A 16,660-nucleotide genomic window follows, 5' to 3' on the forward strand; every position below is an offset into this window, starting at 1 on the left:
TGACTATAGTCAATAATACCGTATTGTATACTTGAAAGTTGCTAAGAGAGTAGATCTTAAAAGTTTCATGACAAGAAAAAAATGTAACTGTGTTGATGGTTGAATGTTGACTAGATGATTTGTGATCATTTTGTAATATATACATAACATCAAATCATTACATACCTGAAACTAATATAATGTTTATATGTCAGTTATATCTCAATTAAAAAAATACTACTGCGCTAATATTTAGAGATATCACATACCAAAGCACCAAAGCTCCATTATAGCTTAAAGTTAGTTATTTTTAAATATAATCCATTTCTGTCATCCTATTCCTAACCTCTACCCTTTAGTTGACTAATTATTCACCTTGTATGATTTGTGACTATGGCTACTACAGAATTATAAATTCTTCAATATGACTACATAATATAAAATATTTAGCTTACAACATAGTAATAATAAGAGTTTCAGAATTCAGAACATTAATATGACCAAAATTTCCACAAGGAACAAGAAACTAAAGCAAAAACAACTTTTAAGAGTGCACTAAAAGGGTAAATATAAAATAAAAAAGTGAAATGCATATAATTTTTTCCACTGTATAAAAAGGTAATAGAGCCATATATTTATTTATAATTGATTCATTTAGGGTGTCATGTGAAAATATATTTTCTAATGAAATATTTACTGTAACAAAAATTTGCATGAAGTTAATAGTTTATTAACTTCTAAGCCATACAATGTTGAGCATTCTTAAATAACTCAGGAAAAACACATGTATTAACTTTCCAAATTCAGGTAGTTCTGTAGGCGAACAGGAATTAGAAGTGAAAATATTCCGTTTGGGAGCATATTGTTGGTCAGTAGTTGAGCCCTGATGGTTATTCTGCAAAGATGTAATAGTTCACATGGTTCTTTGTATCTTGTTGAAGGAATGTAGTCTAACCAATTTGAAATAATTGGACGTCTTCCTAAACTTAGCTGCGTCTGAAAAAAAGAGAAATATTTTAATTTTATGATGTCAATCATTAGATTATTTCAAGTTATTAACATTTTAATTTTTTATTTAAATACATAAAATAGGTCTTAAATTTATATAACCCTTATAATATTTTTCCAAAGAATTTTTACCTGAGACAAGTATTTTTATTCCCATTTTATTCTTAATATGTTTAAGGACACAAAACATTTCTTAACTATGAATCTGTAGATATTTTTCATTTGAAGCAGATCATGCACGTTTTATCAGCTTATCATTCTAGAGTACTGTTGTCAATTTGGATATACTCTGGAGTTACCTATGGCAACTTTAAAACATATCAACTTTAAAACATGCTGAGGTTCTACTTCAGAAATTCTGTTTCAGTTGGTCTCAGGTTAGGCACAGATAACATAAAGCCTAAAAGTTCCCTCAGGTGATTCCAATCATTCTAGAGTACAACTTTAGACTGTTAAGCCATGAGAAGATCTGACAGGAGGCCCAACCATATGAGAAGATAACTTTTAAAGTTCCAGTTGAGGTACCTTTTTAATGATTTAATTCTAGAAGCCAAATATTATTAGGTTGAGTTAGGAGTAAAAGGCATTGCCGCATTACAGAGACGTTTCGCTACTAGAACCTGTACTTTGCAGACTATATAACACTTTCACTTAAATGATATATAATTTTTTCTTATTTATTTAATAACCAACTATTTAAAGACTACCTAGTACGTGATCAGACTGAGCTTGGTGCTTGGAATAATTGCTAGGATACACAAAATAGACACACAGTCTGTGATGACAGAACTGTGGTATAGAGGTAAAGATATAAAAATATATGTTTTACATTAAAATAATTCTGCAATAGAGGAAACAAGTGAGAAGTTGGAAATGCAAAGTAGGGGCATTTAAAGTATTCTTTTTAAAAAATAGTGTTCTTTAAGTCAGTTTTTATGCCATCCTTTGCTATCTTGCTCAATTCTACTTTACTTTAGCTTATTAAACTGCAATTGATTGGAATTCAGCTATCATCTTTTTGCTCCTCAGGCAGGTGATTTTGATTAACTCATTCTATCCTAGTCCTTTTCTACTGTGAATTGTACCTCAGGAAAAGCATTCATGGAACTGATCAAGAATTGACATATTCTACAATAATTGTGCAGGACTAACACTGGATGAAGACAAGCAAATTACTGAAGATGTAGACATTTTTAATATTTTTTTGTTTTAAAAGTTTGTTGCCAAAATAATTTGAGCAATTTACTTTCCTTACACTTGTTCCAGACATGGCTGATTGATATGAACTGTTGAGACTTAAAACAAAAAAAAAGACTCCAGCAGATTTATATCTCTGAGGAATTTGTTTCTGAAGTCACACATTTAAAGTTAAAGGGAATTGTTAGAATCCCTGGTAATTTGGTTTTAAATTTATAGGACTAGCTTTTTTTTTTTTCCTTAAGCAGACTTATTTCTTGCTACTAGTAAACATAATACAATTTTATGCTAAAATTTGCAGTTCATTCTTACAGGGTAAACATGCTATCCATATGGTTGATTTTTTTCTCTAAACTTAGTTTATTTCAAAAACTTTTTCAAGGAGAAGCCCTCTTCATTTCTGAGGGATAGATATTTTCAACTAAACGAGTATTTTAAGCCTTTATAATTTTATGCTTAAAATTATTTTGAGATTTTGAAAAGAAAAATCTGTTTCTTGGTATGTGATTGCATTTATAGGGAGAAACATAACTCTCATTTAAAAATATTCTATTGGGAAAGAAGTCTGTTAAAATTTTAATTTATTGTGTTTTTAGGAGACATAGAAATTCTAATAATCACCGGTTATAATGTAATAATAACATGCATTTACTTAATAACTACTAAAATAAACTATAAATTTAGCTTTTGAAATTCTTTCATGTTTAGAAAACATAAAAATTTGAAATAAAGGACTAATTAAAAGAATTTGGATTTTGCCTATTTTTAATTTATAAGCATATATTCAATGATTAATTTTTAAGTGGGTGTAATCCATAGATTAAAAATTAACTTTATTCTTGCCTCACAATTTTATCTTAAAATTGACCGATATCTGAGCCCAAACCCAAAGAACAATATTTTGCTTACCTCTATTTCCCTGATTGAAATGATCGAAAGCACTCTGGAACATAATACTAAACATGTTTTGGCATCTTCCTGGATGTCTACCAATTCATGATCAACCATTATTCTCACTCTTGAAGGGTAGAGTAGTATTGTTAACACAATGTTGATAGGGTTTTTTTCTCTTTCTAAGATTCCATATTGCAGGAGTATTTTTAAGATACTGGATTGTCTTGTCTGAGCTACATAAAGTAGAGGCGTGATGCCACTTAGTGGGCTTGGGCAGTACACTGGTGTGAAAGTTCTGTGAATCAAACAAACACTCATTGAATATAGGATTAAGAAATGTAAACACTGTCTTACGTGTAATGGGAAAATAATAGTATTATCTTATATATTAAATGTCTTAACTTTTAATGTAACTTTACTTTTATATATAATATATCTTAAAAGAGTTTTCCACTCTGAATCTAGACCAAAATGAAAGTTTAAAAAATAAGAAAACTTCCACATATTTAAACCACCTTTACACTTATAAGAACAAAGATTTTCAATGTGTGTAAAATGTTTACTTTTAGTAACAGCACTTCTGTTTCTCTTTCTCATTCGAGAAGTCCATTGTGATTAGAACAAGTATTAGAAAACTGACATAGCTCTGGAAAACCTAAAATGGAAGAGGAGGAAAGATTTTTTATTTTATTTTATTAATAGAACAGAATTATGTGACCATTTTGATATCTTTTTTTAATTTCTATTTTTTAATTAGAGTTGACATTTAATGTTTTATATTAATTTCAGGTGTACAGCATAGTGATAAGGCATTTATATAACTTACAAAGTGGTCCCCCAGATTAGTCTTCACCTGGCACTATTCATAGTTATTACAATATTATCGACTATATTCTTTATGCTGTCCATCACATCTGCACGACTATATTGTAACTACCAATTTGTACTTTTTAATCCCTTCACATTTTTCACTTAGCCCCCAACCCCACTTCCATATGGCAACCATCAGTGTATTCTTTGTATCTGAGTCTGTTTCTGTTTTGTTTGTTCCTTACTTTGTTCTTTAGATTCCACATATAAGTGAGATCATATGGTATTTGTCTTTCTCTGACTTATTTCACTTAGTATAAGACACTCTAGTTTCATCCATTTTGTTACAAATGGTAAGAATTTATTATTTTATGGCTGAGTAATATTCCATTATATATATGTACCACTTCTTTATCCAATTGTCTGTTGATGGGCTCTTAGGTTGCTTCCATATCTTGGCTATTACACATAGTGCTGCAGTGAACATAGGGGTTCATATATCTTTTCAAATTAGTGTTTTGGATTTCTTCAGATAAATACCCAGAAGTGGAGTTGCTGGGTCATAAGGTCGTTCTAGTTTTAATTTTCAAGGAACCTCCAAACTGTTTTCCACAGTGGCTGTACCAATTTGTAATCCCACTAACAGGCACAAGGCTTCCCTTTTCTCCACATCCTTGCCAACATTTGTTGTTTTTTGCTTTATTGATGATAGCCATTCTCACAAGAGTGAGGCGATATCTCATTACGGATTTAATTTTCATTTCTCTGATGATAAGTGATGTTGAGCATCTTTTCATATGTCTATCAGCCATCTGCATGTCCTCTTTGGAAAAATGTCTATTTCTCCATTTTTTAATTGGATATTTTTTTTGGGGTGTCGAATTGTATAAGTTTTTTTAAAATAAAATTTGGATATTAACCCCTTATCAGATGTACATTTTGATACTTTTTTGTTTGTTTTTGTTGTTCTTGATCATATATCAGATGTGAGCTTGAACCGAGTGTGAATATTGGACAGAAATGAATAAGTGCAACTACCTTAATTTTATTTTTATCACTTTAATAAAATTAGAATAGTATCTGTAGGTTTAAGAAATGTAAGTTATAATGAGGGCAATATCAGGTCCCTCAAGGGCAGAATTTTATTTTCTTTCTTCAGTAAAGTTTGGAGTCCTTTGAAATCTTGATTTTCCTGGAGTGTTACGTGATGGCTAGACTTGAAAATTTCTCTTCCCTTATGACAGAAATGAAAGATTTTTTTCTAATTTTATATAGTTCTTGCAATTGTTTTATTTAATAGATATCTATACTTGCTGTTGAATTGCTCTTTATATGTAGACAGGACGTGGTAGAACCAACCATTGGTGATTTTATATTATCGAGCCTTGATTTGGCCAAGTAAATATGGCTTTTAGGACTAAAGAAAGGGAAATATATTCATGATTCTTACCTCTGGAATTCTCTTGACTAGTCTTAATAAAAATACTAATATATTCTGCAGAAGAGCATACAAACTATAAATACCGGTTTTGGACAATTATGCAGAGCAAGGAAAGCATTATTCAAAAAGAAGAACTTTAAGATTCTATGTATATTTAATCAAGATGGTAGGCAGTATGGTATAATGAACTCTAAAATAACTAAATATTGTGATTAAACAAACAAACAAAGAAAACAAACAAGGTGGTGTAGTACAGAGCAACATTTAGGAAGAAGTGGATTTTTGTCATAACTCTGCCTGTGGCGTCACATATATATCCTTGTAAATTCTATATGTAAATATATACACTGTCTCCTAGAATCATCTCCAGATCAATATTTTACTGGACATCTCATTTTTTTCACAAATACTTCCAACATATCCAAAACAACCCCTAAACTTCTGCATTCCCTATCCTGCTTATTTGTATTTACTTTCTCAAACCGCCGCTACATCCAACTCTTTCACATTTGTTTTATTTGTATATGTTATTCTCCTCGTTTTTAATTCTGGGACAAGTATTGCTCATTGTATAAGAGTGAAGTCTTCTTTGATTATCTGACCTTCCTCTTACTCCTCATGGTACTTTGTGCGTACCTCCACTAAGCCCTTATCATTTTGGACAACTTACTTAACATTTCTAATCTTTCATTTTCTCACGTGCAAAATAAATGGGTGAGCAAGATAAAAATTTAAGTTTCACAAGACCAATAATTTTTGTCTGTTTAGTCCACTGTTATATTCCTAAATGCCCAGAACAATTCTTGGCCCATAGTAGACACTTAAATATGTGTTAATTTACATATTTTTTACTATTATCCTGATTGTATATATATAATTTCCTTAAATTTATTCTGTAGCTTTCAGGCCTAACAAGATTTTTAGCGAAGTGTAATCACTTATAGTTTTCAGAAGCAATCTAATTTATTCATCTTGATAACTCTTAAGAAGATATTTGACTTAAGAATCTTATAAGTATGGGAATTCAGGGGACTTAAGGGACAAAAAAAAACACCATAAAGTGGCCCTTGTTAAGATTTAGAGATTTTAGTTGATTTAAGATGTTAAGATTGACATACTTTTAGAAGACATTTTGGACTAAAAATATTGAAAACATATCTAAAACTCAAATAGGTTTAAAATGAGATTTAAAAGTCTAATCTGTACCCAAATGATGTATGATTAATCCTCATGTTTAAAGAGCATGTTACTGTAAACCAAAATTTGCTTAATCTGTACTGACAGTTAATTATAACAGTACTTACATGGATGGAATGAGGCAAGCAAAATAGGAATCAGTTTCTAAATGTGAGGTTAATGAACTGAACCCTATGTATCTTAAAACCTGTCATATATAGTTATAAAGTGGGACATAATATTTCCATGTAGACATGCAGAGAATGATTTAGTTTTGTAGCTATAATAATTACTTCTAAATTTTCCTACTATCTCTCCCCTGGTTTCTAGCTGCTAAATTCAATAGATGTTACTCCATAGTAAGTTTGTCTCTGATATTTAATGCAGTTGATTTTTCTTGAAACTATGTTTTCTCTTGACTTAGTGAGACCATTCTCTCCATGTTATGCATCTACCTAATTTTTTATTCCTTCTCAATGCTCTTTCATTGATTCTTCTTCTTCTGACCTTAACATCTAATAAAGTACATATGGCCTTTTGACTAATTTTCATTTGACTAATTGTTCTCAGGCAATTTCACTTATGATCATAACTTCAACTGCTACCTATTCAACAAATATTTATTGAATCTATACTGTATGCCAGCACTGTTTTGAGTGCTTTTCTTGATAGTCATGTAGGCAGGGGTAACAGACAATACAGAATGAACATAGCAAACAAGGAAATTTTATAATGTGTTAGAAGGTTTGATAAATGCTGTGGGAAAAAAAAAGTAGAGCAGGCTAAGAAATATGGAAGAACTGGAGGGTTCAGTGAGGGCATTTTCTAATTTCAAATAGGATAATAAGAGAGAGTATAACTGAAAGGTGACATTTGGGAAAAGAAAGAGGAGATGAAGAAGTTAGCCATTCGGATATTTAAGGACCCTAAAGTAGGCGAGTGTACCTGGAGGGAGAGTAAAGGAGCCAGTGTGGCTGAAGGAGTGCAAAGGGTGGCAATAGTAGGAAATGAAGACAGAGGTAATAATGGGTTGCCGCATAATCTAGAGCCTCGTAGATCATTGTAAGAACTTCTTTTACTCTAAATTGAGTGGAAGAGCCAGTGGAGATTTTTGAGTAGAAAAGCAACATGATCTTACCTTTGTTGAGAATTCATTATGGGGTAGAAGGAGAGAAATCCTTTAGCTTGGTACAAAATGACAACAATGGGGATGGTCATATTCTGTAAATTATTTAAAGGTAGAACCAACAAATGACAGATAAGTTGTGGAATGTAAGAGAAAGAGAGATATCAAGAATGACACTATATATCTAGCCACCTCTACTGCACATCTCTACCTGGATGTCCATTAGGCAATGCAAACTCACATGTCTAAAACTGACTTAGTAGATCTCTTATAATAATCTTGATAGGTCTGTGGCATAACCATTGTGGTAGGCTGGATAAAGGCCTCTCGGTGTGGCCAAAGGAATTTTGCAGATGTGATTAAGGTAAGGATCTTGAGATGAGAGATAATTCAGGTGGGTCCAATATAATCACAAGAGTACTTATAAGAAGTGTCAGTGAATGACAGAAGCATAGCCAGTGAAGAAGATATGACTCTACAGTGTTGGCTTTGAAGCTGGAAGAGGCCATGAACTAAGGAATTTAGATAGCCTTTAGAAGCTGACAAAGGCAAGGAAACAGATTATCCCCTTCCAGAAGAAACCAGCCCCACTGACATCTTGGTTTTAGTCTTATAGCCTCAATTAGGACTTCTGACCTTCAGAACTGTAACAAAATAAATTTGTATTGTTTTAAGCCACTAAGTTTGTGGCAATTTGTTACAGCAGCAACAAGAAACTAATACAACTATCAGTCAGTCTCAAAATTTAGAAATCTGAAGATTAACTCTCTTCTCTCTCTGATTTTCCACTTCTAATCACTGTAGTAGTATCTCTCCTTTCCTCTACTGCTATTGTTTTAAAGTCCTTCTTGTAATTTACCTGGACAGTTGTATCAAAGAGTGGCTAGACGTTTAGCTCAGGGGGCGAATAATGATGAAGTAAACTTAGTTCTTCCCCCAAAACTACTATAAATACACATATAATTTAAGTTAGCACATTGTGCCTGTTGTGCAGACTTGGCTTCAGAAAACTCCTCTAACCACTTCCCCTTTTTCAATGAGAGTGCTTCTCCCAACACTTCCTATTTAGAAATTCAGGACCTGCCATTGTACCTGGAATGTTTGAGCATTCTACCTCTTGCGCTAGCCTCTTACCTCTTGCCCTAGCCTCCCTTCGGACAATCCAGTCTTCAAAGGGGAGCTGATAAATCTTTTCATACTGCAAGTCTGACCTTCACTGGTTGGGCATCACTGATGGTGGAAATTTAAAATTTCTTAATATGGATTACAAAGTCCCTCAAGGTTTTACTTCTAGGCTTCATCTCTCACTACTGCCTTATTCCCATCTCACTCTAGCAACTGCTGGGTTGCCCATAGTCACTAGGTATCACATGTTTGTGTCTCCCTTGGCTTTAGTCCTCTTCCTTCTGCCCAAATTACATGTTTTTAAAGTCAAGACAGAGAAAACTCCCTTTCGTCTTTTAAAAATCAATTTAAGACATCACCTCTTCTAGAGAGCCTTCTCAGATTCCTGCTCCTCCCCAGTAGTGTTAACAATGGCCTCTGTTTCTACCTGTACTTGCTTCTATTTTTGCACTTATAGTGTAATTATAATTTTTTTGTGGCTCACTTACTAGTCTGTAAGCTTCTCAGAATGAAGAAATATGTCTACTTTGTTTTTGTATCCCCAAAAAGTAACACAGTGCCTGGCACTTAGAAAATGCTTAATAAATGATTATTATTTTAATTGAATGATATCATCTCTAACCACTTAAAGTCTATCATATAGCATAATTTAGATGTTTATTTCAGGTTTGTTGTAAAAATAAACTTAAAGTTCCTTTCCCTCATTAATTCTGTCTTCTCTCCTTCAGGAACATATTGAGACACTTCATTGTTGAAACAGAGAAATTATCAAACTGGAGTGTATATAGGGGAGGGTGAGCAAAGAATAATGCTGCTATTGAAATAACGAACAACAGATAATAGGAAACAAAGTATTCATAATGGTGACATAATAGCTGTGTTCAAATATTTGAGAGGTTTTTATGTAGGAGAGAGAATAAGTAGACTTTGTTTACTATAGCCCTGGGGGCAGAGTTGGAGAAATGGATACAGAATCCAGTACACAATGAGGAAGGAGAATATAATAAAACTGAATAAAAATTCACTTTTTCATTCAACACAACCTTAACTGAACAGTTGCTATGAATATGCATAGTTTTGGGCGCTGAAGATTCAATGTTGAAGAAGTAAAGGTTCCTCCTCACATGGAGCTTACTTTTAGCAAAAGTAGATAGTGAACAAACAATGGAGAAAAAAAAAACCCAGCAGCAAATAAACATTATTCACTGCTGTGCAGATTTAAAATAGAGTGCTATGGTAGTGACTGAGTGACTTCTTTAGATGATGTGACCAGGGATGACATTTGTACTGTAATTCCACTGATAAAAAGCAGCTAGTTCTAGGAACTGAGTGAAAAGATTTTCAGGCAAAGAGAAGGCCATCAGGCTGGAATTAACTTGATGTTCAAGAAACAGAAAGGTCTGTGTGGTTGGAATATACTGTCCGAGGGGAAGAATGACATGATTGGATTTGGTGAAAATAGTAAGGGTCCAGATCATGTAGGACATTTTAAAAATGGGTATTGAGTTAGAATTTTATCCTACTCATAGTCAGAAAATGTTGGAGGATTTTAAGCCTGGGCGATATGGCCTATTTTACATTTTTATGTCATTCAGCCTTCTGAGTCAGGAATAGATTATAGAGATTGAGAAGGAAGAGTAGAAGCTAGGAGACTCTTAAGGAGTATCTTGCACTTGTCTAGGTAAGTTGTCTGTTTCTGTTAAGTTCGAGATGCATTATGGAGATGTCAAGCAGACAGGCTAATAAAGGAGTCTGGAGCTTGGGAGAGGTTAGGACTGGAGATAAAGATTTGGAAGTCTTTGGTATATGCATAATATTTAAAAACATGGAACTGAGCGAAATCTTGAGGGAAAGTGTATAGTCAGGAAAGAGAAGGGTCCTTGGGCAAAGAAATGGTTTGTTTCAGGAAATAGTTGACTCATTTCCACTAGAGTTGTTCAAGCAGAGGCCAGAAGAGCAGCAACCAGGGAAAGTTTACAGCAGGTTGCTGCCTGAAAGAAGGTTTGCTAATGAATTCTTAGGTTCCATCAGAATCTAAAATTTTGTGATTCTGAAAGATCCAAATGATGCTGTAGTATATAGAATAGGTCTGAAATGTGTTTTACCATGTGGATACATCTAAATCAAAATTTATTAATTTTAAAACTGTCACTTAAGACAGTCATTAATGGCACTCTATCATGTCCCACAGTGTGTTTCTTTCATTTTTCTCCCTTTCGGTTTTCCGCTCTTGCCCTCTATTTAATTTTTTTATTCTCTTTTCCTCTGTTTTATTCCATTTTTCTTTTAAGTAAATCTGCCAGGGATGTACATACTACACTACTTAACCCAGCTAGTGACGCTGAGTGTTAGAAGCTGTTGATCTCTGCTATAGTTACCAATATAATGGTCCTTAAAACAACCAAAAATTTTATTTATTGATATTCCGGACCACAGCTATCAGTTCTTGTTCTTGGGTGATCATTAAGGAAAACAATCCCGTAGTTCTCTAATACCACACAATCAAGAAGATAACTCTGCTTCAGGCAGAATCTAAATTGGTTCAGTCTTTAACTGATCTTATCTGTCTTGTTTTTCATTGCACATATGCTTCCATTACTGTGCCTCGTATAGTGCATCATACGTAGTAAGATAATGGATAAATACTTTGTTGAATGAACAAATGCACATCTAAGCAAACTAATACCAAAAACTAAAGAGTAAATTGGAGTTAGTACAAACTAAATAATTTTAGAATCTGTGTTATGGACTCTACAAAAAGGTCACATTGGACATTTTATTTTTACAAGATCCTCAATAGTATTCATTTGCTAGACTAACATGTTCAGATTGTGTGAAAATTCGGTTCTATAACAGACCGAAGCAGGTATTTGACTTTCATTATGCTCAGTTCTGTGGAATTTGGAGTCGAATTAATGATTGTTTAACATATAAAAAGGGAATTATTGTGTTTAATAAATATTACTAAGTAACTTTGTATGTATATTCTGAATTATACTTTGAAAGTCAATTTATATACATGCTATATATATATACATTCTCAAGAAGAGATCACAGTATTACACAAAACAATTTATCTATTTAGAGAAATAAAAGTTGTTTAACACTGCATTATCTTAAGCACTAACGTAAGCTTTTTAGAGCAGAACCACTAGTAATTTATTGGTACATAATAATGTACGTATATATTCATGAATAAATAATGAAGGAATGAAGGAATGAACAAATGAGTGCACATTAAAAAAATAACGAATGAGCATTAAACTCAGGATTCCTTATCCATATTTAGCCACTATGCATATTCATTTTAGAAAAAAGAAGTAGTATAATCTAAAGAGGTGTTTTCTCCTTTTATGGTGAAAACATGAGATTGTTACCTCCATATCAATGCCAGGTTGCAACTTCTGTCTTGAACGTAGTCTTTGGTCTTCTTGAGAAGCAATTCCACAAAGTCAGGATTACCTTTTCTGGCAAAAACCCAGTATAGAATTGTATTCACACATATTTCGGTAAATTCAAGATTAAAATTTAGTTCAAAACGGTATCCTGATTTTTCCACAAATGCAATGTAATCTGTGAGTAGTATGTCAAACCCATCCAAGTCGACATACCTCAGAATTTTTGCCAGTGTTCGGTAAATCCTAGGTTCATAACAATGATATCCCCACTGACCCAAAAACTGCAAGGATGGTCTTTTAACAATTTTGTCAACAAGATTGCAGAATATGTTGCTTCTTAGACAAGGAGTCTTATGACATAATTTAGAAGATTTACTCATTGCTACTTAAGGCGACGCTATTGAAACAAATCATAGGAAGTCATACTGTAATCCTTCAGTTACATATTTTGATAATGTGGTAGGCTTAACTCCACAAACAGGAGGCGCCCCTGAAACTGTGGCCAGAAAAAACATCATATGAAATATTACCATACAGTACTGGGTGACATCACAATACAAGGAGATCTGTCATCAGCATAGGTCAGAAATTTGGGATATTATATGTAACTGGTGACATTTGAGAGAGATACTGGATAGAAATGGCATGTATGAGAGCTAAGATATAATATCCCTAACTTTCCAAGATCTCAGCTCAAGCCAGTATGTATATTGTATCAAGTGGTATAAGCACAGTCTATACATTAGATAAAATAATAATAATCAGATTCATTATTCGTTTAGGCTATCGCAGAAACAAAGAGATAATGATAGCTCCAGTGAGAAAGTCTAAGTACTGCTATTTTTATGTTTTCCATGTTCTCACTGAATACTCATATTTTCCCAGTATTATAATTGAAGAAACTGAGTCTTAGATAGGTAAAGCAACCTGGCAATTGGCACTCTTTACTTCTCAGAAAAGATATACAATATGAAACAAAATTAGGAAACCATGTTTTAGAATTTTAAATTGTATAGAGATTATTCTTCTATAAATTAGGAAAATATATATACAGTTTGGACATGAAAAGTACTTCAAGCTTGATATGGTATTCTTGCCACAGTAAACAAAAGCGGGGGGAGGGGGAATATGTTATGGATGTTTTATCCTCAATTTAGTATGCTTTAGCTGCCTTTCTGCTAAATTTAACACCTTGTGTGTAAATTTATTAGCAATTATAGAGATATTTAAATGTTTCCTTTTTCTTTTTTGCATATTTGTTCTTTAAATCACGTAAATGATGTCTCTTTAGTAAAGAGTAATTATAACTTTGAGTTTGCTATAATATACTTCCACTAATATTGCATTTAATTCTGTGGACCCTAAACTCTCTTTTCCCAAGATAGCATGAAAACAAATTAACAACCGTCATCTTTCTGAAAACCAAGAGTTTGTTGTTTTCCTCTACTTTCTTTCTCTTTTTATTTTCTTCACCTCAAAAAATATGTTTTTAAATTTAACTCTTTTTATCGATTTCTCAGTAAAACTATACATAAAGGTTGTAAAAAATTGAAACATTATAAATCCAGTGAAAATCCTTCCCTGAGATAATCACATTAGCAGTTTTATATATAGCCTTTCAAATATTTTTATGCTTATTTATATAGATATATATGATATATTTTGTTTTTTATATAAATGGAATATTATACAAAACTAGTTTATGAGCTTTTTATTTATATAAGAATTTATTATAGATACCTTTGTATCACCTATGTACTAACAAATTTTTATGTGCTACTTACTATGTACCAGGCACTGTTTAAGTGCTTTTACATATTAACTTTTCTAATCCTACAACAACTCTGCTTCACAGATATGGAAGCTGAGATGCCGAGCCTGAGTGACTTGACCAAGGTGATGTGTCTAGTAAGTGGTTAAGCTGGGATTTGAACCCAGGCAGGATGGTGCCAAAGGCTTCACCTCTGCTCTCTCTTTGCTTCTCCAAAAAGAGGGTGCACCTTACCATTTTTATGGCTAGTTTATAAAGAGCTCTACAATTATATTTCAAAACCAGAAATAAGCAAATGGAAGGCTAATCCTGTTTTTGTAAAAAGTGTTATTTTAAACTAATAATGTATATCTCTGCATGTTTAAATTTGAGTGATTGTTTTCCTTTTTCCTTTATAATTTTCTTAATGATATGAATGTCAGTGTGTATATTTTTGTAATCAGAATAAACAATCAAGTCATTTTCACTTCGAATGTAATAACCAGAACATATTAAGTCAAAACTGGTCCTGCTTTAGTTTTTTTAACAAAATTAATTATCGTCACTAATGTTAAACATCAAAGACATATTCAGTAGACAATCTACTGATTAATAATAATAGCTAAGATATATTCAGTTCTTATGTACTTAGATGATATTAGACAAGTGCTTTATATGCATTTTCTCATTTCATTCGCATAATTCTCCATGTTATCTCCATTTTATGGTTGAGGGACCCGAGATTTAGACTGGTCACAACACTTGCCAGAGTTCATACATCTAGTGAGTAGCAGTGATTTGGACTAGGGCTGAGTTCACAGTCCAGGTCTCTGTGCTTTGGTAAAACTATAACATCTGCTCCAGAGTATAGCTTATACATCTTATGCTCATAGAAAGCCCTTAGTAAAATCATCTGAAGTCTAATGACACTGGAAATATGTTCAACAGATTTAATAAATATCCTGATTTAAAGAAAAATGTTCCATATATTATATACAAATAATTGAAAAATTCTGAGTTTAAATACATGTCTTAATGTGTTTTTTAGTACTTAAGATTGAATAACATAGGCATAGATTGCGTGTTGACCTCTATTTGTTTTAAGTAGGTCAAAAGCTTATAGGTCCCAAACTGTCTGAAATTTCTGCTCAGTTCTTTTTGGTTAGGGCATTTTCAGGCCTAGATGTTATCTGGAAGGCTTATACACGAAACCATTATAACTCGTGAATCTTTTAAGTAAATTCATTTTCATTAGATGCCTAAACCTGTAATCTAGCTGGGTTTAGCACAGCTACATTTTGTTAAGGGAGAAGCATTTCAGGAAAATCCTAAAGCAATGGCTTAAGTATCAGGAATGTACAAAAGATGTATCACAACAGTACTAGGCAACTGAGAGTGACTGAAGACAACTGAGGCATCAAGGACAAACTTGGCCTGCTAAGCAGTTTCACCAGAGATGAGTTCTGTATGTAAGTCATAGGTGAGGGACGTGTTTTTATAATCTCAGCAAACTGAAGAAAAATGTCAGTAGATAAGAATGGCCTTTTGATGGATTCAAAAGTATAGTTTCTACATAATTATATAAAATTATTGTTTGTAAAAGTTTTATTCTGTGAAGTTTATATTAGCTCTTTTGTCAGGCTTTATCATTCTCCATACCTTTCATCTCTAATATTGATTTACATATTTAAAAGATAAAAGGAAAATCAGAATCGAGAGAAGAGAGAATTCTTCTTTTTGCAGTATGAGTAGGAACAGTGTTTATTGCCAAAGGTAGAATGAAAAGAACATATATATTATATGGTGCCTTAAATGTATATTTAATAGCTCTGTGTCAGTTTAAAAGGATAGCTTAAAAATCAAGGCAAACTTAATTTTTACTCACTATTCATGTATTGAGGCAACCCTCCAGAAACACTTAGACTCATTATTCTGACTCCCTCAGAACTTTGGTTTGTATAGAATTACAGTTGATCAGACTTATCTCTACCTCGTGGCATTTACTCAAATTTCTTTGTTTTTAGCTTTTTATTATTATCTTATTTTATATTAGTTTCAGATATGTAGTACAGTGGCTAGACGTATATGTAATTTATAAAGTGATTCCTCCCAGTTCCTGTAGCACCCATCTGGCACTACTCACAGCCATTACAATAATATTGATTATATTCCCTATGCTGTACTCTACATTCCTGTGACTGTTTTGTGACAACTTATTTATACTTTTTCATCCTTTCACCTTTTTCACCCTGCCCTCCAATACCACTCCCCTCTGGCAATCGCCAGTTTTTTCTCTGTATCCATGAGTCTGTTTTCATTTAGTTTGTTCTTTTGTTCCTTAGAGTCCACATATAAGTGAAATCATATGGTATTTATCTTTGTATTTATCTTTCTCTGTCTGAGTTATTTCACTCAGCATAATACCCTCTAGGCATATACTCAAATTTCTAACTCAATTTTTAACCACAATTTTTAACTCAAAATTTTAAGTTAGGCTACTTTATGTATGTATGTATGTATGTATGTATATATGTATATATGTATTTTTATTAAGTTTATTGGGGTAACATTAGTTAACAATTATATAATTTTCAGCTGTACATTATAATTTGACATCTGTATTTACTATTGTGTGTTTACCACCCAAAGTCCAGTTTCCTTCAGCTATCATATATTTGATCCCCTTTACCCACTTCACCCTCCCTAAACCCTATATTGAACCCCATTTAAATGTCTACCTACCCCCTCCTCCCCCA

General features: G+C 32.7%; 1 protein-coding gene across 1 annotated transcript; it reads right to left on the bottom strand.

The window, feature by feature from the left end:
- Positions 1–691: 691 nt before the first annotated feature.
- On the bottom strand, positions 692–12,666 carry ASB17 (ankyrin repeat and SOCS box containing 17). The gene is made up of 3 exons (XM_039838472.1): positions 12,134–12,666; positions 3,094–3,373; positions 692–975 (listed from the first exon to the last, which is right to left on the bottom strand). The coding sequence occupies exons 1-3, from the start codon at positions 12,532–12,534 to the stop codon at positions 769–771; spliced, it is 888 nt and encodes a 295-aa protein (XP_039694406.1). The 5' UTR covers positions 12,535–12,666; the 3' UTR covers positions 692–768.
- Between the last annotated feature and the right edge of the window lie 3,994 nt (positions 12,667–16,660).

Source organism: Pteropus medius, unplaced genomic scaffold (assembly GCF_902729225.1).
Source record: "Pteropus medius unplaced genomic scaffold, Ma_sr-lr_union100, whole genome shotgun sequence".
Lineage (NCBI taxonomy): Eukaryota > Metazoa > Chordata > Mammalia > Chiroptera > Pteropodidae > Pteropus > Pteropus medius.

Excerpts from the sequence above, each read along its gene's own strand:
- ASB17 (XM_039838472.1), bottom strand. The coding sequence starts at position 12,534 with ATGAGTAAATCTTCTAAATTATGTCATAAGACTCCTTGTCTAAGAAGC. Across the intron at positions 3,374-12,133 it reads AACCTGGCATTGATATGGAG|AACTTTCACACCAGTGTACT; the intron begins GTAACAATCTCA and ends TTTGATTCACAG. Across the intron at positions 976-3,093 it reads TTTCAATCAGGGAAATAGAG|ACGCAGCTAAGTTTAGGAAG; the intron begins GTAAGCAAAATA and ends TCTTTTTTTCAG.